The sequence below is a fragment of the Euprymna scolopes genome, chromosome 6 (genome assembly GCF_053919585.1).
Source record: "Euprymna scolopes isolate OS-2025 chromosome 6, ASM5391958v1, whole genome shotgun sequence".
In the NCBI taxonomy this organism is placed as follows: domain Eukaryota; kingdom Metazoa; phylum Mollusca; class Cephalopoda; order Sepiida; family Sepiolidae; genus Euprymna; species Euprymna scolopes.
Window position 1 is genome coordinate 158,487,852 of NC_136487.1, and position 25,766 is coordinate 158,513,617.

A 25,766-nucleotide genomic window follows, 5' to 3' on the forward strand; every position below is an offset into this window, starting at 1 on the left:
ATGGGGTGTTCGTTCGCACATGACCTCCATAGAATGTAAACATGTCACGAGGTTTAACAAGGTTTTTTAATATAGATCCACATAATATTGTGATAAGTGTTTCAGTGTGAACAGGTATGGTATAATAAATTATGGAGTTTATCGATTTTATTTTTACTTTCATCATATTTTTCTTTGGTTTTGATACTCCCAAATTCGAAGCTATCTCTTTACAACCCGTCCTTTTCATACCTATCATACTTTCATAAATCAGAGTCGATTTTCTGTAGGCTGTTTTTGAACCCAGTCAACGACGTGTATTTTGCTAGTATATATATAATACAGCTGAACGTCTGCGTGTCTGCGTGTGTCTGTATACAAACAGGTTCTTATATCGCTAACTATTATACAAAAATAACTACATACAGTGATAGAAGGGGTATCGAAGATCAAAAAAGGGTATGTTATGCTTTGAACAGTGGTGTTTTATTAAAATTGTGGGGTCTCTGTACGCGCCTCGAAAAAAAAAACTTTTAAAAGGGTTTTTCATAAAAATGTTTTAGCTTAGACGTGGATTGTATAATAAAATTGTGGGGTATCCGTTCGCGCCTAACCTTCATAGAATGGAAACATGTAACAAAGTTAAACAAGTTTTTTTTTTTTAAATAGAGATCCACATATGAATATTGTGATAAGCGTGTTCATTTAAGGACAGGTGTGATATCAAAATTAATCTATCTGGCTTTTATAGAATGGTGTTTAATTTTTTTACTAAAATATACTTTAAGAAAAATAAATTGTTTGACCAATATTTAAATAATTTATGATAAAAAATGGGAGGGTTAAACTATTTTGTAATATTTTCTGTATGTGTTTTTGTTCTCTTTAAGTAACTGATTTCTTTTTAAATATCAAAGTTACTTAAAAGTGTTTTGTTTAACTCTTCCATTTCTATAATAAATTATTAAAATAATAGTCAATCCTATTTTAGTCATTTATATTGGTTTCGACAATACTCCCAAACAATTTATTTTACTTCAACAATATTTTAGGACAAAAAAACATTTATAATTTAGATGGCGATTCATTTAATATTATTAAATAAATGAAAGAATTAAATAATGAAGTATAAATAAAGATTGTGAGAGGCAAAATTATCTCAATCGAAAAGGATTTGTTATCCTCTGACTGACAAGGAAACAGCAGATACTGAATTTTAAATTATTTATTCAAAAATAAATTAAAATTCTTTTTTCCATGATATAGATACTACACTTGGAATTATTTATTCACGAATAAAACATAATTGGTGGAGAGTAAGACGATTTAAAGAAGAACTACACATGATAAGTGACAATCAATTACTAAACAGACCTAATATATACTTTAACACAATATGGGAACTAATAATAAATAATAGATAATATATGCAGTAATAACTAAAGTAATAATAATAGTATATATGTACATGTATACAATAATATATATAGTAGATTTTTGTTAAATTTTGTTTGCGACACTTTTGAAATAAATTCAATTATTTATACGAAAGTTCATTTTTACCTAAATGCAAGTTGGGAATAATTTTCCCTTTAACCAATTTTTTAAATGATTTCTTAAAAATTTCAAACGCAAAGGGATAGAATTTCATTACTTTTCGCAGATATTTTTTATAGTTTGATCGAGTTAAAATTTATTTTTTTAATTAAAAATAATTTTTAAATAGAAAAAATTAATTATAGTCTTTTCGTCACATTTCACTTGACCCCAAATCAGTTTGAAAATACCAAAGAACATGTTTCATGTATGGATTCTTATGCGTGCCATTTTATGGTCAGAGATAATTCCTTCAATCGTTTTCACAGAAGTTAAAATCTCTTCCATCAGTTTGCATCTATAGGTTTGCAAAAGATGAAGCAGAAAGACAAAATTCATCAAAGCAAGCTAATAGATTCCTACGTACATCTTAAAGATCATATAATTAACTATATAAGTATTTATAAGTATATATTGTCTTCTAATATCACAGTAGTTTACGACATATGCACAAAAGGATCCAAGATGCAATGGCTTATGTCAGAAATTCTAGAAAACCATCAGATTAATTTCAAATCCAAAGTAGAAGGAAATTCAAGATGAACTTCAAAAATACATCAATCGACAAGATCTATTGTCCAGAGTGTTTCACCTGAAGATAATCAAAGTAATGAATCTGATAAACAAATTCGAAATCTTTGGTCCACTACAATGCTACATGTACACAATTGAGTGTGTGTGTGGGGGGGGGAGGCTTTCCTCGTGCTCATATATTATTGTGGATCAACTCCAATCCAATCAAATTGATCCCATTATATCTGCTGAGTTACCTGATATACAAATTGATCCAACCTTATTTGAAATAGTAAAGAGTCACATGATGCATGGGCCTTGTCGCAATAGCAATAGAAATTCACCTTGCATGGTTGATGGCCGATGTACAAAAAGATATCCTAAAAACTTTCCACTTGAAACTCATTTTAGCGAGGATGATTATCCGTCTTACAGGAGAAGATCGACTGAAGATGGTGGCTTAAATACTATGGTTTGCAAGCATGCGATTGACAATGGGTGGATTGTAACTCACTCTTTCTTAGTTTCAAAGACATTCAATGCACACATGAATGTCGAATTTTGAAATTCTGTGAAATCTATCAAATATGTTTGCAAATACATAAATAAGGGATCTGAAAATTTTGCAAAATAATCAGGTTCAATCCTGTTATACATGGAGTATCAACACGTGCAGAGGGGAATCGAGGAGTTAATGTTGAGGGTCATCCAGGTGTAAAATTTGACATTAAAAATTGGAAGAGTTTAATCTGTGCACCCACGTCACCATGAAAGTCTCTTTTTTGAAACTCTTTCATATCGACTTTTGATGGACAAACTATTGGCAAATATATATTGTTTTACATCGTTTTACATTCTCTTTGCAATTGAGAAATTGAAATGGATCAATAGATGCGGATAATAGATTCTCTGTTTTTCTGCTTTTCTAAAAACATGTATTTTGTTGGTCACTCTTTGCTACGGAGGACAATAAAGTTGATATCAAAATATATATTTCTGCAAAATTTTGCTTTTCTTTTCATCATAATTTGTTTGATTTCGATACCCCAAAATTTGATGTTATTTCTTTACTCCTACCTTTTCATAAGCTTTCATACTATTATACATTAGGATCCATCTTTTGAAGGCTCTTTTTGAACCCAGTCAACGGCAGGTACTTCTGCTAGTATATATATATATATATATATATATATATATATATATATATATATATATATATATATATATATATATATACGAGATGTGTTCCAAAAGAGATGCTTCCAATTTTTATTCCACCCAAATGTAAATTGTATTATATGATAATTGTATTGATCCATTCATGAACTGATAGCTTCATCTCTCTGTTACAGACATTGACGGCGTGAGACTCTAAAAAACAATTTTTGTCACGGATGTGCGAAAGACGCAGACATATGTGCATTTAGAGTGATGATACCTATGTTAAAAAAAAAGTAAAACCAAAAAGCAATAGATTCTGGAGCACAAAAGGTCTCTCGTTTTAATGGTACTACACCCGCCTTCGTAGTTTTTCAACATTTTTTAGTTTAATATTAGGATGCATTACTTTTGGAACAACCCTCGTAAAATGGGAGTCATGGTCCTGAATAAGCTACTGATTTTATCTCACGAATAATGCATATCAAAATGATACACAGATTATTCCTCAACTGATTAAGGCTATCATAGCGCAAATGTTAGCGATTGAACTTTTTGAATTAAAAATAGGAGGCTTTACTTTTGAAACGATGCTTGTATAACCAATAGCGCTCCAGAAGTCCATGCGCAGACACTGTCGTCGCTGGCAAAAGTGCATTGTGAACGGATGTGACTATCTAGAAAAAATAATGATATCATTTCGAAGCTCGTAAGCTATTTAAAAATAGAAGGTTTTACCTTTCGAACGCCTCTCCTATATATATATATATATATATATATATATATATATATATATATATATATATATATATATATATATATATATGTGTGTGTGTGTGTGTGTGTGTGTGTGGTGTGTATGTGTGTGTTTAATAAGTAAGTGGTAAATGGTAAAAGACACGAAAAAGTACTCTATACTACAGTAGAGCAAATTTTTGTTATCGTTTTTTGGGTCTGCATAGTTACACCTGTTTCCACTACCAAATCGAATTTACGATCCGATAGTTTCGCCAGACTTCGCAGATTGAAGTCTGACGAAACTATCGGATCAGCAATTCGATTTGGTAGTGGAAACATGTGTAACTAGACAGACCCAAAACAGTAATAATAATAATAATAATAATAATAATAATAATAATATATATATATGTATATATAAATGTATATATGTAAATATATATGTATATTTATATATATATGTAAATATATATATATATATATATATATATATATATATACAGTTTCAATTTTATTGATCTAATTCATGTGTGTGTATATGTATAGCCATGCATATCTACAAATACAGATGTATTTTCTATACACTATTTTACATGTAGGATATTTTCACTTGCGTCAGGCGGTCAGGTGGTCTGTTCTTGATGCTATATTTCGAGATTTCTTCCGTTTGTCAGGCATGTGGCAGATTTTCAAACGTGCATGGTGGATTTTATTGTAGATGTACCGAGTTCGAAGAAATTGGAAATAAATTTATCTGTTTCATACCGGATGTGTGTTGGTATACAGTAGTATTTACATTTGTTTAAAACTAGTATTTAACCTTAATTATTATTCTTTGTATTATTAACTAGTATTTATTCGTTTATTTTTTTTATTATTTCTAAAAAATATTTTCTGCGGTTCTATTTTTTACAATTTTTATCAACATATGAGAACGACGTGTTCTCAACTCCTGACAGGTACGCAATACTTACACACGCTCATGCTGGTCGTTTTTTCTTCTGTTGTTTTTCACTTTCAAAAATTCAGAACCCGATCAATGTTCCTATTATCTTGTCTCCCCACAAGGACAGAGTTAGGCATAAGGTCGGTTTTTAATGCGGGGAAAATCCAGCTCCTCCAAAAGGGGCATAATAAGTTAAAACACAAACAGAACTTATCCAGGCAGATAAAAAAGTAACTTTATTTTTGCTTTTGGTAACATTTATCTGTTCTATATTTGTTTTTAACTACGTTGTTGTTTTCTTGTTTATACTGCAAAATACCCTAATCTTCTAATTTTATTTCGCTTATTGTTTTCTATATATTGGTATTTATAGAGATCGAGTTTATCTTCATCTCATTTTCAATTTCAGGTGAATCTGGTCTTTCCCATATTCCAAGTACTGATCAACACAGCTCTCCTAATTTTAGGAATTTACGAAGATCCGAAACGCATAGGTACCGCTCTTGCCATCATCTTCGGTGGAATCCCCGTCTATTGGTTGGGAGTCTTGTGGAAAGACAAACCTGCTGATTTCGTTGAAATGATTGGTAAGGAATCATTTGTCATATTTATGATTCTCTCCTCATTTATAATTCATGCTATAATAGACGTTTTTTTTGTGGGTTTATAAAAACAGGAATATTATCTAAAACGGAACATTGCGTTTTAATAAACAGTTGATTATATTTATTGTTATTTAGTCATTTTTACTTTATTCATTTATAGGTATGGATTTATTCATTTTTAACTAATTATTTTTGAATTAAATATTATTAAACGTGTATGTGACACTACTATATATATATATATATATATATATATATATATATATATATATATATATATATATATATATATATATATATATAAAGTTGAACGTGTGCGTGCGTCTGGTCATGAATAAGCGCCTATTTGGTTGACTATTATAGAAAACTTATCACATATAATGATAGATGTATCGAGACACAGGAATGGGTAGGTCTAATCTGGCATAATGATGATTCATTAAAACTGTACGCGCCTGGTCCACAAAGTATGGGAATAAAAAATTAAAAAAAATTAAAAAAAAAAACGTTTACAAGTGTTTTTGATATAGATGTACATAATAATACTTTGATAAGTACATTTTAACTTAAATAGGGATGGTATAATAAAATTGTGGGGTCTGCGTTCGCGCATGGCTGCCATAGAAGGGAAATAGGCACAAACTTTAATAAAGACTTTTCATATCTATCTGCATAAGTATACTTTGATAATTATGTTTCAGTTTGAAGAAATATGGTATAATAAAATTATGGGTTGTTCGTTCACGCCTGACCTCCATAGAATGTAAATATGTCACGAGGTTTAACAAGTTTTTTTTTTTAATATAGATCCACAGAATATTGTGATAAGTTTTTCAGTGTGAACAGGTATGGTATAATAAATTATGGGGTTTATCTATTTTATTTTTACTTTCATCATATTTTTCTTTTGTTTTGATACCCCCAAATTCGAAGCTATTTCTTTACAACCCGTCCTTTTCATAACCTATCATACTTTCATAAATCAGAGTCGATTTTCTGTAGGTTGTTTTTTTTTACATGGGGGTCACCACTTATCAAGGCCTGGAGTCCACTCAGGGATAAGGGCTATTGTGTTTACAGTAATCAATGACATAGTATTGCAGTAATCATTAATATTAGGGGGTTTGATAGAGTGTCTTACTGAAGGGGGCGGTTTGTCAGGAGTTTGTTTATGTTAGACTTGAAGACATCGCAGTTGCAGTCAGGTGGGAAACAGGCAAGCGGCAGAGAGTTCCACTGGCGTGCAGTTCTAAGAAAGAAGCTTTGCTCATGGAATCTACGTTTGGATTTAGGCACAGATAAAGAGCGAGGAAAATTATTGACAGTAGTTTCAGCCAGATGGGTGTTTCTCGTGAAAGATTGGCGAGGGGGGACGAGTTCAGACGAGCACATGTTTTTGAACCCAGTCAACGACGGGTATTTTGCTAGAATCTCTCTCTCTCTCTCTCTCTTTCTATATATATATATATATATATATATATATATATATATATATATATATATATATATATATATATAATACCTTAGTGAGTTAGAAGAAGAGAGTAAGTTCAACTCTATAAGAGGAGACATCAGGATAATATAAAGGGAGAATATAAGTTGGGGGATAGAGGGGACTCAATGCCAAGGCATTTCGAAGCCTAATGCTTCTCATCAGAAGAGTAGAGAAGATGCTAGGTAACATAATTTGGATGCGACGTTTGCTTTTTTTGCGATACGTTTTGAATGAATTTAATTATTTATACGAAAGTGAATTTTTACCTAAATGCGAGTTGGGAATACTTTTCCCTTTAACCAATCTGGTACCCCCAAATGGGGAGCGGCATATATATATTTTTTTAAATACAATTATCCACTGACACTCATTAGAGTGGCTCCTTTTCTACCAATAGTTCCTAACATCATGGATTTTATTGTTTTTTTAAAAATATAATTATCCACTGACACGTGTTTTGTCTTCTACGACTCATCAGAGTGGCTGAATCTAGCAAGATTCGAAATCCAGACCCAATGGTAAGAAGCATAAACTCCTATCACTGCACCACTTTTGTATAAATAATTGAATTCATTTAAAACGTATCGCAAAAGACAAAAACAAATAAATAAGATCTATGTAAATCACATCATATCCAAACAATCGTGCGAGATGGTCAAGTGATAGGAGTTACCATAGGGTCCCGATTTCGAATCTCGCTAAATTCAGCCACTCTGATGAGTTGTAGAAGACGAAACACGTATCAGTAGATGATTCTATATTAAAAAAAACAATGTATATATATATATATATATATATATATATATATATATATATATATATATATATATATATAGCGTGTCCAGGGGTGACGAAAAAAATCCAATAAAGTGCTCGGTCGTAGATGTGAGAGCTGAAGATACAATATTTATTATGACACTATATATACATATTTCAAGGTCGTACCATTGGTTTCGATACACCGAAAACAGTAATAATATACTGTGGAAAATCGGTATAATCTCTTCGGCGACAAAGAAAAATTTTTCTTTGTCGCCGAAGAGATTATACCGATTTTCCACAGTATATTATTAAAAAATTTTTCTTTGTCGCCGAAGAGATTATACCGATTTTCCACAGTATATTATTACTGTTTTCGGTGTATCGAAACCAATGGTACGACCTTGAAATATGTATATATAGTGTCATAATAAATATTGTATATATATATATATATATATATATATATACATATATATATATATATATATATATATATATATATATATATATATATATATATATATATATATATTATGCAATTGTTCTGTGGGTTCGAAGATCTGTGGGTTCGATTCGAGCTCTGCAGTATTTCCCGCATGTTGGCACCGATTGGATAATTCTGTATCCTTGAATTCATAGGAATTAGATTCTTCAATCAGAATGAAAGAAAAACCTCATGTAGCTTTTTGTCAATGTGGGATCACCTGTCTTATATGTCTTTGAGGGTTTGCCATCAGAGCATGGAACTTTGCCACAAGAAACTATTTCACAGCTTTTACAACTTCCTGGACGGTAAGCAATTCATCAAGGGTTGGATTTGTTTCGATTTGGGGAAGTTGTGCGATTGCTTCATCGCTGACTGATATAGACCTTTTCAGTACAGTTGAAGTGCTCTGCCCACCTGTCTAAAATATCGGCTCGCTCTGTTATCAGTTTCGCCTCATTAGCATTTAGCAGAGAAGTATGGTCCATGTATTGTTTTTAGTGAGATATAAAATCTCTTTGAGTTATGCATATCTGCATATTACTGTATTTCCAGAAATTTATCATTGAGCTATTTATCTTGTATTTTGCGCAGTTTTGTTTGAATATTACTGTGAATGTTTGAAAATGCTTCCTTATTTAAGGCGGAACTTGGATCCTGCTGAAGTATGTTGTGACACTTGTACTTTTTGTGAATAGTTCCTGTATTTCCTCATCATCTTTGTAAAACCAATCCTGATGTTTCTTCTGCGATGGCTCGAGCACTCTCAGTGGTGCCGTTTGTACAATTTCCTTCAAGACTGTTCAGTTGTTTTCAACATCAGAATGAACAAACTGTAGTTCAGTTAGTTTTGCATCGAGATTATTCGCAAGTAGGGTTACATTTGTTCCCACCTTTAGTTTGGAGGCGTTAATGCGCTTGGCCATCTTCTTTTTTTGAGGCCGCCACTTGGTTACAATGCTAAGTCTTAGCTTGGAGATAAGAAGTTTGTGGTCCGTCGAGCTTCCGCACTACATATGGACTTGGTAGTCAGAATATCCTCTCTGTCTGGTGTTTACATAGTCAATGAGATGCCAGTGTTAGGATCTTGAGTACATGCAGGTGGGCTTGTTCCTATTTGATTGCCAAGACACAGTATTGGTGATAAGGAGATCATTAGTGATGCAGGTCTTTAGCAACAGCAACCCATTACTGTTACACTTGCCAACTCCATTTCTACCAATAGTTCCTTCCCATGTTTGATAGCCAACGATAGATTGCATGGGATGATGAGCCGTGGAATTGATGGAATTGATGAGCGGGCGAGGACATGCCAATTGTTGCGAGCAGAGACGTTGCGATTAATTACGCCGCCCTTCGTCAGTGTCTGTCACATCAAAGGGATCAGAAAATGAAAATGGATTCCGTTTTACGACAATTATCGTAATCTCACCATCACCCATTATTAAAGTCATCAAGAATGAATAATATATCTCCTTTTCGGAACTGTTGTCAGGAGATTTTCTAGTTCTTGACAGAACACGTCCTTCACCTCATCCGAATTGGTCATCGTTGGAACATAATTACTGATTATTGTCGCATGAATCCTCACCCCAATCGTTAAGCGCATTGTCATTACACAATCATTGACCCCTTTAGTTTTCTGATGTGTTTGGTTTTAGTTGCAAATAGAACTCCTGCCTCTCTACGTTCTCCAACACTACGTCCGTTCCACTTTTTTCTGTGGGTTGACCTTCCTCAGTTATGCGAGTTTCGGATGCTATGTCCACATTGTGGTGGCTTAGCTCTCTTTCGGGTCTGCTTGCTTTTGGGTTGTCAATAAGAGTATGGAGGTTTCATGTACCTATGATGGGTGAAGTAATCGTTTGTTGTTTTGTTTTCCTACCGCTGAATTCGGTTGCGGTAAACTTGCCGGGTGTGATGAAGCAGGCAATTTTCAGGGCATCTTTTCTATCCCCTTCCTCATGCTATGGAGGTGAGCAGTGTATTCCTAAAGAGAGCTTCTCAGTCACTCAGGGATCTGCCGGGTTCATCTTCTGCTTCGGTTTGAAGGAAGACGAAGATATAGCCTAAACCGCCTGCTACGTCGCCAATCTCCCGTGTCCGCTGGACTTGTTTTGAAGTTGACCCACAACTTCTGCAATATCACGACTTGCACGTGAATTACTTTGAAGTGAAGAGAATTGCGTAGCATTGTTCACACTCCCTCGCTTGGAAAACAATCTGGAACCAATTGCAAGGCATAGTCACGAGTTGCTAGAAACTTGTCAAAGTTTGGTCAAAGTAACTACTTACGGGGCTCCACTCAGAATTTTCTTTCAGGGTTGTTTCCCTTAGATTATACTGCCTTTCAGAGCTGACGAGCTCAACCTGCTCGAGTTTGGAATAGAAGTTTTCCTTCTCTTTATACATGAATAAATAAAAACAAATTCAACGCATCCTGGGCCAAGTGTAGTATCTGTTTCGGCAGATATTGCAATCAAAGACCATATGTGGGGGAAACCCCACATATAATACCATTACCCTTTTCGCAATCAGTTATTAGTTAATGTAGGGGAAACCCTTCATGCCAATTGTTATCAGGGGCAGCAACTACTGGGGCACTGTGTTGGGATTTGGGCAGCAAGATGTCGGTTCACGTTGCACTTAAACTTCTGCACGTCAGTACTGTTAGGGAAGCAGGAACCTGGAATGGAATTCCAGAGTCTAGCGGTTCTGTGGAAGAAACTACTGGAGTAGAAAGATCTTTTACATCTAGGGATCTGTACTGTGTGGGGGTGGGATTTAGCTGCCTGTCGGGTTTGTCGAGGGTGTCTACGTCATGTGGGCACAAGTGTCTGCAGTTCGTCAGAGCATTCACCATTAAAATACTTGTAGAACAGGCAGTAGATTTAAGCAAACAATGTTAATAATAGCAAAAAGCTTCTGCTTAATTATACCACTTTTTATTTTTTTTTACATTTTTCGATTTTTTAAACAATAATTTTGTGTTAAAATGAATAAAAATAAAATTCAAAAACAATAAATGTTCAATATGTCTCACAAAGGTTTTCGAGTCTTCGTCAAATAATAATCGGATGAAAAAACAAAAACAAATGAACAACAAAGCTGAGAAAGGAAAATAATAATAAAAAAAGTGACTTTGAAACGGACGTTTGAAACTAATTAGACGCCGGGAGAACGTTTTGCAGCAAGTTAACAATTTAAATTTTGTGCTGGCAGAATTCACCGGATAAAAATTTTGTTACGTGAAACATTTCAAAATATTTAAAATATTACTTATTAAACCAGCAATATTTTAAAATGCATAGCATTAGAACATTCCCCTCCTCTCCATTCGGATGACACATCCAGTCATTTGAGAATGTTTTATTGCAAATGTGATGCATTTCTTCCAAGTAGGTTTAGAGCTTATAAGTTTTTTTTTACGGCATATCAACCCTTTTCAGGTTATTTAATGCTGAATCCAGTGATTTTGAAGAACAATTCTTTAAGAGAGTATATTTGTTTTTTTTTTAAAGTCGATTTCTATTTAACCCATAGTTGGGACACTAACAGGTGCTACCACTCCGGGTCAGAGTGAACCTGGGAGCAATGACAATTAAAGGGTGGCTCCACACTCTCCAAAGCCCGCAAGCTGCGGCCTCACCATCGGATATAGTTAAAGGTCACATCAAGGACCAGAGCTTATAAGTAATCGTACACGCAACATTCTGACATGTAAGATGAATTATTTCTTTTCTTTTCTTTTTCAGAAATAATCACAGTCACGTGTCAGAAGATCTTCAACATAAGAGCAGCTTCATAGAATTTAATCAAATCGAATAAAAAACGAATCCAAGAACAAAACAAACAAACAAACAAACAAACAAAAAAACAAAGAAAAATAAACATTGACAATTAATATTCAAACAATACAAACACAACGAACAAAAAGAGAGCGAAAGAAAGATCGAGAAATCTTCAAACCTCATTAAACAGTTTTAATCGACTTGATTGTCACAGTTGGTATGGATTATTATTACGTCCGCGTCTACCAAAGACACGCGAATAAATACGTTGGCTCTTCTTTAAACATATAATTATAATCGAGATTAGATCTATGGGAACGGAAAACGGAATAGCACAGGTATTCTTTCAAAATCTGTAGAGACCGCCATAAATTAATTTATGAATTGAATTGGACATTTTTTTTAATACTTTTAACAGATTTAAACAAACGGTAGAGTCCGAATCCGCCCCGAACTTTTAATATCTTTTTGTATACAATTGTTTGCAAGCATAAAATTTAGTTATTATAGACAAACAACAATCGTTTTATATGCCGGTACATTAAAAGAATAAAACAAAAAAGCTAACACACACACACACACACACACACACACACACACACACACACACACACACACACACACACACACACACACACACACACACATATATATATTTCTTTACAAATATTATGTAAATAGAGGTAGACACATTTTTTTTCTCATTTTCAGAAAGTTTTTAATTTATTTGCTTCATTTTCAGTTTTTGCATATAAGTTAATAACTGTTAATCAAATTATACTTTTCATCACTGGGTACCAAGTTTGTTAAACAAACAAATATGTTAAACAAAAACAAACAAACAGACACTATTTCCAAAGTTTTCAAAGCTGCCCCGAATAGGACCTTTACAGTTAATATCAACAACATATACATAAGATTTCAAACGCCTTATCAAAGACTTCTGAATTCGAGTGATTAATCAATTGCAAAGCAAGTTTGTCCAATCTAAAAAAAAATGCAGGAAAAGCCTGCTTGAAAACTTATATAAAGGTCGTTGATAAAAAAAAGAAAGATGAATACCCGTTGTTGTGGCAAATAAAAAGAAAACCTTCTGAAAATGAGTAAATACGAGTACCTGTGTGTTAAACCCTATTAAATGATATCTGTACAGAAATATATATATATATAGCTCTAGTATTGCACTATCGAGCTATCTAAATAAGAATTTTATGTTATTTATTTATACATAATCTCTGTCTAATGTACACAAGTGTGTATGTATATATATATGCATGTACACATACGTATAAATATGAATATGTATATGCGTATACATATGCTTACACATATACACATATTTATATGCTTATGTATATATATTTATAGTCATGTATGTATTTATATGTATATATTTATGAATGTATATATGTTTTTGTGTGTGCATATATATATATATATATATATATATATATATATATATATATATTTCTCAATTGTGTTTCAGGAATATGTTTTGATAGCATATATATATATATATATATATATATATATATATATATATATATATATATATTAGCAATGGTAATTAATAAAAACCTGAAGAAGGTGCTCAATACTGTTGTAGAGTAAATATGCGTTTTATTTTTTATTACCATTTTTTTTTCTATTTAGTTACATTTTGTTTCAGCTACGCGACCGTTTTTTGGCCGTTATGTAGCCTCCTCAGACTTTACAGAAAAGTCTGAGGAGGCTACATAACGGCCAAAAAACGATCGAGTAGCTGAAACAAAATGTAACTAAATAGAAAAAAAATGGTAATAAAAAATATAACACATATATATATATATATATATATATATATATATATGTGGAAATATACTTTGTTTTCTTATAATATATACCAATCCTTATTTAAGAAGCTCAATGTAATTAAACAGCAATATAGTATATGAATAAAAAAAGTCTACATTCCAAAGTTCACGATATTGACCATCTTACAAGTCATTCCTTTAATTCAGTATCTGTTTCGTAGCACAAAATCAATCACTTAATTATAATATCAATAAGTGAATCTATTTTGACCTTAACTCATCAGAAGAAATAGCAACAATCAATCAATCAAAAGGAAATAAAGTGCGTTTTGACATGATTAAAATCCGAAAATTCGAAAGAGAAGCTGTTTAATATGTTTACAGTACGCCATTTTGAATTTAGAAATAAAGTCAGTAAATCTATTTACTCGTACTAACAAGTTCTAATTATTTAGGTATATTCTGGCAGAAATGTTCTGTTTTAATAATTAGTAAATTTATTAATTATAATTAATGTATCCATATTTACGAAAATAACATCAATTATTATAATCTATTATACATTTGTTTGCATATACGAAACTAAAAAAAAAAACAACAAAAAATTTGAATTTTAAACTATCCATGATTAAGCTCACTTAACTATTATAATCAAATTCATTACTACTTGAATTATAATTCCTACTATTACTTAATTCTAAACCTATAATTACGTTCAGTTGAGATTTATAATTAGGGCAATGACAACAGCATATTCTTATCATTGTTTTGACTCTCGAGTATATATCCGACACCGTAAGGCACAGTTAATCAACCGAGAACCACATCACTCTATATAAAAGCATATAAGATGTCAACGAATAAACACTCGAGATTCAAAACAATGAAAAGAACATGCTGTAGTCATAGCCCTACTTATAATTTATATATATATATATATATATATATATATATATATATATATATATATATATATATATATATATATATATATATATAAGGAATAAAATATACGTTTTGTAATTCAGAATTTATAACAATATATTTTTCAACAAATAATACAAAACTTTTTAGAAATTCCTTATTCCATGGAGTTTCAAAGAATGGCTCTTATCATGAGAGGAAATTATGTGCTAAGCAGTAAAATCAATAGCCTATTTAGAAATATTTTGTTAGCTAATTTCTCTGTGGATAAGAACCATTTTTTAAAACTCCATGGATTTTTAAAAATATTTATAAACTCCATGGATTTAAAAAAATATTTATATTAATTTACAGTGTTTAAATGTCTTATATCAACGCCCTCTTCACTTTCTCTCCCCCCTCTTTCTCTCTCTCTCTCTCTCTCTCCCTCTCTAATATTGTAGTTTTCCTCTTGTAAGGATTGTTATATAAATATTAATATTAATAATTTTAATAATATTATTACTTGCCGTTTGAAATTTTGGAAGTATATATATATATATATATATATATATATATATATATATATATATATATATATATATATATACCTACTAATATTTTTTCAATCAAAATTGTTAATATATTAAAACTTCGGTAATGTTCACATACTAATAAAATCAGTCAAACCTTACTCAATTACGCTTCGTTATTTTCAGTTTTCATAATCGATCAGGCATATAATATTTTCGCAAAACCAAGACAACCAAAATATGAAATGAAAACCTCATATGCTGTATTTACTTATGCGTTACAATTGTTTATAACCATTTGGACAATTTCAAATATTATATCATTTAAAAGTATTCCAAAATAGCTACTCTTCAGACGGCGAAACGCGTTTGTTATACATATATGAATACATTCATAATTCCTATTTTAAGGATTAAGCAGTTGGACTCATTTCTATCACAATTTTTTTATTCTATTTATGTTTATTTTGTTTATTTGATTTGACTTTATTATTTAACCCACTTACGTATTTCTATATTTATATGAAACTTCAACAATTGCCTATTTTTATATTATATTAATCCATTAATGTTTTTTTTAAATTATAATAAATTTTCCAATCCATTCATTTCATTGATTTATATACTAAATACTAATTTACACCTTCAAATTATCGTTTCTATTTATATGTCCAACTATTCTTTTCTCAATCCGCCATAGTTTCGTATAAATATTTTTTACAAGTTACGATCTACTAGTTCATGTTTTTTCCTTCATACATTATTACTTAAAAAGGTATTATTAATAAAAGGTTTATTTAAATAATATCAAATACTGTTTATGCCAATAATTTAAGTTTTAAATTTAACTTATTAAGTCTTATTTTTAAGTACCATATTTTTATTTTTAATCCTTACTATTCAATAACTATTCCTAATCCCGTTATGTTGTAAGGGAGATAACTCTCTTTACCCAATTTTTTTATTCATCGAAATTACATGCATTCTGCCTTTAATATTTTGACTTTAGTATTTATTAATCGCCTTTGCTTAATATTTAGCTTTAGTATTTATTAATCGCCCTTGCTTTAACTTATAGTTTTAACCTTTAGTTTGCTTCAACATTATACTTTGATCTATATCTCACAGTTACTTAATGTTTGATTTCAAAAAAATTTCCTCTTGTGAAATTAACCAGGTGTTGTTTATTGCCATTAACGATTATTAAATATAAATATAGTTCTATTTCCCTTACTTAGGTTATAATTAGGTTAGTTTCTATATGTTAATTTTATGTCCACAGAGTTTTATAATTAACATTTAATTAAAAAAAAAACAACAGCAGTTTTCATCTTCTTTACATTACACACAATACTAATACTTCAGTTAGCTGTGATGGTATTTGCGTTCGCTTGAATACATACCGAATTGCTTCCCTTAATTTTACACGTGTGGAAATAACTATTTCTACATACAAATATTGAGAGAGAGAGAGAGAGAGAGAGATAGAGGGAGAGGGAGAGAGAGTGAGTGTGAGAGAGATAGAGAGACAACGAGAGACAACATATATTTGAGATTACTTGGAATACAGATTTCTTTAATTTCATCAATAAATTCATTTTAAAATACAATTTATTTTAATTTAAAAAATCTACCAGCGTATAATGACGAGGAAGAATGTAATGCACTTGAAAATGGCACAACGACATCGATTAGTGAAAATGGCACAACGACATCCTTTAGTGATTGGGGGAATGAAATAAAGGTATCTGTGGAATTTACGAGGCCATTTTTTAAAAAATAAATTTTAACCATCCAATAAGGGTATTGATTGAGATTTTTATTTTAATAAATATCCAGCAACAGTAGATTTCTGGATGAAGTTTTTACCTTTTCTTACAAGGGAGACGTCGCTTATCCATGCCCGAAGGCCACTCGAGGATAATGGTTAATTGGTGTAAGATAGTACAGGCAATAGCGTAGCGGTCGTTAGTGGAGGTAATTGTATATTTAAGGCTTTATTTAAGGGGACATAAACTTGTTTATATTGAACTTGAAGACGACCATGTTGTAGTCAGCTGGGAAGCAGGCCAGTACAACAGAGTTTAACGGGTGGGTAGTTCTAGGAAAGAAGCTTTGATAATGGAATTTGTGTTTTGTTTTAGCTACAGACAGAGAGTAGTGGTTGTATCAAGACAAGTTCTTTTTGAAAAAGTTTAACAGTTATTTTTAAAAATACGTGAGTTATTGAAAAAAATAATTCAAAATCAAATAAATGCTTTTTGTTGAATTTTTTATACATGAGAGAGAGAGAGAGAGAGGGAGGGAGAGAGAGAAAGAGAGAGAGAGAGAGGAGGGGGGCGATACAAACCGGCAATAATGTAATTATTACTGCTGTATTCTGAAGAGGGCGCCACTTGTTGTGTTACTGCCCCACCTCTCTCTATCTTTCTTTTGGCGATACAATGAAAACAAAATGTACTGTTAAATAAAATAAAGACTATATATTTTTTTACAACTGTCTTCGTGTTTTAATTATTGGTGACCAGAATTCCAATGGAACTAAGAACTATTACCAAATAATTAAAATTCTCAAAGAAAATTATTTTATTTTTCTCACAGTAAATTAAGATTCATTTATTTTTATTTAAAATTTTTATTCATCTATCATCTATTATTATTATTATTATTATTATTATTATTATTATTATTATTATTATTATTATTATTATTATTATTATTATTTGATTGCAGGAATTACCCCCTGGACAAAATAAGGATAAGTTTGCAATGATAGATGCCACATTCGAATTTATTGCGTCTAAACTTTTACCTACCGTCTTATGTAACTTATAAACACCATTACACACACATTTATTAGATATAATAAAATCTGATCTTATTTCCTAGGAGCGACATCAACACAATTGCCAAGCTCCAAAGACGAAGTAGCTCATATTTCCCCCTTTAACTTAAAAGTCCTCGCACTCTCCTAAACAGAACCGGGTACTTCTACAAATATTCCTATGTTGACCTGACACCGTTATTAGCTGGGTTGCACACTCATATACTTACAGCTACCAGTACACTTCGCTATTCAAACATATTAATTTCTCCCCCATAACACTCCGGCTATTTTCATTGGCTGTATTGATATCATTCTATTATTCTGAATACAAACAAAAAACGAACACCGCAGATCTAATTCATTACGGCAGTTCAATCGCCGCACATTGTTATACATTGTTTATTCCATTAAATATTTCACTTGCTATAAATCATTTAATCACTGTAAAGTTACACTTGCCTTTTCATTACTTGCTTTACCGTTATTTACATTTTGTTAGAACTAGTCGCAGTTTTCTATACATCATATCCGATATAGCGTCCTATATTTACCTCAATTACATTTTAACCAACTAGAAAACATTAAAAAATAATTAGGATCATATACAATGTACTACACATTTCTTGTATTTTTCGTTTCCTTATATACTTTTTCTTGCATCTGGCTAGGAGTGGGGGTCATGTGGGGTTAATTATTAAGAAATGTTCGCTCACGTATTTTGCTTTTTTTTTGCGTTTATAAAACTTTCGATTTCTGATTAAACCATTTTTTTAAGCATTTGTTTTTGGCTTCTTTTTGTGGGTTTTTATTTAATTATTTTTGGTATCAAATACAAAGCCTTCATTTGTATTTACGTCCAAAATTAATACATTAATTAAACGAATCTTACTAAAAATACGAAATTACTTTTTAATGTTTTTTTAGCGTCTAAATTTATGAGATTACTAAAAAAACGAATCTTAAACGAAACGAACTTTTCAACGTTTATTTTTAGCGTCCAAAATTTTGACATTAATAAATGAATGAATCTTAGTAAACGAGACCTTCACCTTTTTAAATGTTTGTTTTAGTGTCCAAAATTATGACTAAATGAACGAATCTTAGTAAACGAGTCGAACTTTTTTAATGTTTGGTTTCAGCGTCCTACATTATGACACGAAAGTTGGAACGAATCTCTTCCCACTCACAAGATGGGGTGTCTATTCCGAAAGCCGTTCTTAATATAGAGATGTTGCGGCTGACCAGAGCAGGTTGGGAGTGTGTTCCGAAAGCCGTTATTACCATGAGGACCTTGGAGGTTGGGCGACAACAACAACAACAACAACAACAACAACAGTATTTTACTGTTGCGGTGGTTGATTATAGAGAATTTTTTGGGTTGCGAATTTTTTTTACTTAAGATCCACCCACGTTCTTTCCTTTAAAATGACGACTTTTATGTCTTTTCCGCTAAGCTGATTAAAACATCTGATTTATATTTGCCGGATGCAAGTAGTTTTCTACACATAAAGCCCGTATTATGCACTTTATATCACTGGCCGCCAGATTAGTATGCACAGGCAAGGATCAAATCTAATTATATCCGACCGACACTGCCACCGCCTCAGTTGTTTTTTGGTTCATAGTATTTGGGCATAGGGATCTTGACAGCGACTATCCAAGTAAAATTTGTAGCAAATATTGTAACAGTAAACCACACTACCAAAATAGGATGACGCTTCCGAAAGCTGTTGTTTATATGAGAATGTTGCCAGTGACCAGTCAGAAAGCCGTTCTTAACATGAGGAGGTTGGGGTATATATTCCAAAAAATCTTTCTTAACATGCGGAGGTTAGTTGTAGAACAACAACAACAACAACAACAACAACAACAACAACCGTACTTTAAAATTTTTCTACGAGATGAGACGGGCATGCATCCACCGGGCAACGCCTATTAGCGGGTCCTGCTAGTTTCTAAATAAATAAGGGAAAACAAAAATAATGATCAATACAAAAATGCATTGTCTCCTCCCGAATAAATCAAATATTGTAAATTATATTTTATTTATTGGTCCTTTCTCTCTTTCAATTTTCATTGTCCACTCTCATTCTTCTTCTTCTTCTTCTTCTTCTTCTTCTTCTTCTTCTTCTTCTTCTTCTTCTTCTTCACTATCATCGTTAATTTTCTTACTTGGCTGAAAGCACAGAACATTCGCCATCACGTGTCCCTCCACTTGGCTTTCTATATACTCTCTACTCCTTTCCATAATCTTTCACTTCCTATCTTAAATACTATCTTCTAAAACGAGTATTTTCATCATGAGTTTACTTGAGAAAGAAATATAAAAATCTATTTTGAGTTTTCATATTTTGAAAAATGCATCTGAATTTCGTTGGAATCCACTCTTGTTGAATTATTTTAATCTAGAACGCAACATTTATCGTCCACACATGAATTTAAGACGTTTTCCTTTTTATACAAAACATAATACAAATCATTCAAAACAAATTATTTTTTTTTGCGTTACAAATTAATTTTTCTTCATTTCATAAATACTTAATATGATTCAAATAGCCCAAAAGATGTTGGCTAAAGTTATACTTAGGCAGTTATCCAGTTTATTGTCTAATCTCTAGCAACTTCGCCTCAGCATCTTCCGGTAGGTTACATAAATCATTCAAAATAAATTATTATTAAGTGTACGACATGATTCTTTTAAGTATGAATAATAGAATGCCTAAATGTGTAAAATACCAGACAACGTTATCAATTTGATTGAAACTGCAATGAGAATATGGTGACTTGAACTGAACGCTGATAGACTATACATAATTGAGATAAATACAAAAGGATATCTTCCAAGGAGATATCCTATCACCACTACCATCATAGCCACGACGCCCTTTAACAATATAATAAGGAAATGCCAAGCCGGATACAAGTTCACTAATACAGATGAAAGAATGGACCAACTAATGTACATGGACGATCTGAAACTTTTAGTAAGAAAGAAAAGAAAGGATTATAGACTTTAATAAATACAACCACAATCTCCAGCAGGATATCCGAATGGAATTGGGTATGGAAAGGTTCGCACTGCAAGTTATAAGAGAAAGGAAAACTGGAGACAAAGAAATACATGGAACTACCTAACCAAGCAGAAATGAGAACACTAGATGAACATGACACCTACAAATCCTTAAGTAGACACTATCAAACAACAGAAATGAGAGAGAAAATTGAAAAAGCATACCTCAGAAGAACAAGAAAACTAGGAACTAAACTATATAGTAGAAACCTAATAAAGGTATACACGTATGGGCAGTGTTACTTGTAAGATACTCCGAACCGCTTTAAGGGTGGGCTAAAGAAAAACTAAAGCATCTCGACCAAAATGGCCAGGGAGCATATGATCATGTTCAATGCACTACACCCAAAGAATAGTGCTGACTCTACATGAAAAGGAAAGACGGAGGAAGATGACTGGTTTGTAAAGAAGATTGTAAATAATCTGAAAAAGAATTAGAAAACTGCATAACGCAGAACACTGAAAGGATAATCACTGTAGCAAGTCACCCAGAAAAAAAAATGCGCAAGACAGAAAAACACAAAAGACAGGAAAAGAAAAGGAGAATGCGTTTTATGAATTAAATTTAATCACTAATATGTTTTATTAAATTTGTTCCATATTTTAACTTATTTTATAATCTTTGTATGTCACGGCAACATTTATAGAGTATGTTTCTAATAATTTTGTTTTATTTCTTTAATTCATTTCCGAGACTTCAAAGATGTAAGAGATAAGTTGCGGCCATATTTCTTGCTCTCACATAACATTAGGTACAACTGGTTTTTTGAACCGAATAAGCGTTTTAAAGTAGACAACTCATTCAGTTCGGTTATAGAGTAACTTATCTATCTTTTGACAACGTTTATTTGTTAGGTATTTGTTCCTGACAACTTTTCCGAGACTACATCTATTGCAAAACAAACCTAAAATAACAAACGAACACCCTAGAACGTTAGAATAGCACGGAAATAACGATCATTTTATGTTAAATTTATATACAAAACTTATCCCCTACTCTGAAATCTCTAATGGATGCTTTTTTTTTCTTGTCACTAAGTTTTCAAGGTGTTTACACGGACTAAAAAAAGTAGAATCTTCATTTTGTAGGTATTTTAGCTTTAATTTAACAATTTGTCATTATTATTGTTGTTATTGTTGTTTTTATTATTATTATTATTATTATTATTATTATTATTATTGGCTCACAAGGAGCTTTCACAGAGGTCTTCGGAGATCTTTTCCTGAAGCTGCGTGACTACAGGTCTCCCCAGGTTTCCAATACTCTCCATCTCTTTCGATAACATTTGCAAATAAATTTGCATTATCGCAACAGCTGTTTGCCATTGATTTCTCGTTGGCAGAAGCCATTGGTCTTTCCTGGAATTTGAGTGACCATAAGCCTCCTCAAGGTCCCAGTTTTCTTCGCACTTAATCGGCTATGGTCTAGTCAGTTTATCGATCTTTCCTTCCTTCTTGACGCTACTTGGTTATTTGGTATCGCTCTTTTAGGGGGTGCAGTGATGTGGCATTAGGGGTAGGGTTGGGTCAGAGAACTTATAGATATGCGGTTTCAGTGTTCTTGGTTCCATGTAGTGTTTCATGTTTTACCTTTAGAGCAGTTTGTCTGGCTCGCACTTGTTGCTCCTGTGTGTTAGTTTCCACATTCAAGGAGTTTCCTTAATATTTCAGCTGTTTTCATGATTGTTGTTTGTTGTATTTTTGCAGCCATTCCTTTGATTCCAATTTCTCCCATTCTTTTTTCAAAGTTTTTCGGGATTGTTCCTAGTGCTCCTAATATAAGAGGCATTATTTCTATTTTCTTCATCTTTCATATCCCTTTCAGCTCTCTGGCTAGCTCTGTATTTGGTTCATTTTTCCTTTTCTTTGATATTCACCCTGTGGTTAGCTGGAACAGCAAGGACTAAGATTTGACAGGATTTTTCTTTCTTGTTAATTATTATGACATCGGGACTTCTTGCTTGGATGGGTTTTATCAGTTTGTATGTTCATGTCCCATAGGACTTTGTGATTCTCGTTTTCAAGTACTGTTGCCTGCTTATGTTTATACCACTTGTTTGTGTGAGAGTATGAAATTTACAAGGGATCTCCAGTCGCATGTACATCCCCGCTAAAGAAGATAATGGCGTTGGGATTTTGCAACTCTTTCAGGGAGGTGTCGACATCCTTTAATATACAGCGCCTGGAATTCCCGAATTGGTCACCCATCTGATACTGACAAGGCTCAACGTTGGTTAAGTTTGGTGATCTAACGAGTACCGGTGTACCAACGTCATTATGCTGTACATAAAATAAAACCACATATTTCTCTCTCCTTTTTAAAATGCGACATAGTTAGTTGAGTCTAGACGCAAATATAAGAAACATATTTAAACATAAACATCCTAAGAAATCAATTCGTCTGTTCATTGGGATGGGAAAAGTGTGGGTGTGTATGTAACAAACACAAAAATACTTAGCTGATAAAAACATTCTTTATCCGAGTATAAAATATGTCAAAACGAAATACTACTTTCAGTTCCGGAGATCTCCGACTATTCGGTATTTAACGACAGAGTCTGGTATAATCCAATCTTTAGTTTTATGTCCCTCTCAGTGGAATTAACATTATAAGAATAAAAACGTTATTCCGTTAATTCTCCTCTCGTTTGAATCAGCTTTTGAATCCCCATGTTAAACGTAACTAAATAGATAGATCTTAATATGGATATTGGCTTGGACATAGGCGTTCTTTTTAAAGATCTATCCTTTATTTTGCTATATATATATATATATATATATATATATATATATATATATATATATATAAATATATATATATATCTATAATATAAAGCTGAATGTGTGTGTGTGTGCGCGGGTGTGTGTGTGTCTGGTCACGAATAGGCTCCTATATGGTTGACTATTATAGAAAACTGATCACATATAATGATAGAAGATGTATCGAGACACACGAATGGGCATGTTTGTATCTGGCATAATGATGATTCATTAAAATTATGGGGTCTGAGTTCGCGCCTGGTCCATAAAGTATGGAAATAAAAAATTTAAAAATTAAAAAAAAAAGTTTACAAGTGTTTTTGATATAGACGTACATAATACTTTGATAAGTATGTTTTAACTTAAATAGGTGTAGTATAATAACATTGTGGGGTCTGCGTTTGCATCTGGCCTCCATAGAATGGAAATAGGCACAAACTTTAATAATATCTATCTGCGTAAGTATACTTTGATAATTATGTTTCAGTTTGAAGAAATGTGGTATAATAAAATGATGGGGTGTTCGTTCGCGCACAACCTCCATAGAATGGAAATATGTCACGAAGTTTAACAAGGTTTTTTAATATAGATCCACAGAATATTGTGGTAAGTGTTTCAGTGTGAACAGGTATAGTATAATAAAGTATAGGGTTTGTCTATTTTATTTTTACTTTCATCATATTTTGCTTTGGGGTTGATGCCCCCAAATTCGAAGCTATCTCTTTACAACCCTTCCTTTTCATAACCTATCATACTTTCATAAATCAGAGTCCATTTTCTGTAAGCTGTTTTTGAACCCAGTCAACGACGGGTACTTTTGCTAGTATATATATATATGTATATATATATATATATATATATATATATATATATATATATATATATATATATATATATATATATGTGTGTGTGTTATCTAGATCGCTGAATTACCTCTCCCTTAGCAATTAACGTAATATAAAAGATAGCGTTTCAAAACAAAATAAAAACATAACCGCCAACTTAAATTAAGCCAAAAGCGGCAGCATAAAGAGTGGATATACATTTTCTAACTCTTGAAAATGGGATTTGCTCTCGAAAATATTTGAGGAATATGCCATCTACACGCAAGAATATACCATCTATAATCAGGTAAACAAATATTTATTGAAAACTATTGAAGCATTATCATTATTTAATTGTTTATCTGAATAATTTCTGCATTGACAAGCCTTCAAACACATATTTATCGGATAAACAATGCTTCAAGCGAACTCCGACACACTTCGTACACACACATATGGATATATATATATATATATATATATATATATATATATATATATATATATATATATATATATATATATATACGTTTTTATCTCTTTTGGGAGACTGCCCATATATATATATATATATATATATATATATATATATATATATATATATATATATGTGTGTGTGTGCTTTTATCTCTTTTTAATGTTTGATCTTTTCTACAACACACAAAAATCTGTAAGCTGCCTCATTCATTTCGATCTCTGTGAATGAAATCTGGATGCATGCTTTTTCATTTTTAACCGTAACACATCGTCGGCTTTTCACGTCTTAACGAGTGTCCAACGAATGTTCAATTGCATTTCTATGGGTGTCCTCTACCCATGTGCGTTGATTCCTACTAAAATTGATTTATCTAATTTCCGTTCGTTTCGCATGTGGGAGAGTGCGTGGCGTAAGTAGATAATATATATATATATATATATATATATATATATGTATATATATATATATATATATATATATATATATATATATATATATATATATATATATA

The 25,766-nt window shown here is 31.9% G+C and overlaps 1 protein-coding gene across 1 annotated transcript in view; it reads left to right on the forward strand.

Moving 5' to 3' along the window:
• LOC145278086 (Y+L amino acid transporter 2-like) overlaps nucleotides 1–12,634 on the forward strand; it is a 107,323-nt gene extending 94,689 nt beyond the window's left edge. Inside the window, exons 10-11 of the mRNA XM_080130351.1 lie at nucleotides 5,340–5,517; nucleotides 12,032–12,634. Of these exons, the coding sequence (XP_079986477.1) occupies nucleotides 5,340–5,517; nucleotides 12,032–12,084 (231 nt within the window). The 3' untranslated portion in view covers nucleotides 12,085–12,634. The remainder of the gene's footprint in view (nucleotides 1–5,339; nucleotides 5,518–12,031) is intronic.
• The last annotated feature ends 13,132 nt before the right edge of the window (nucleotides 12,635–25,766 follow it).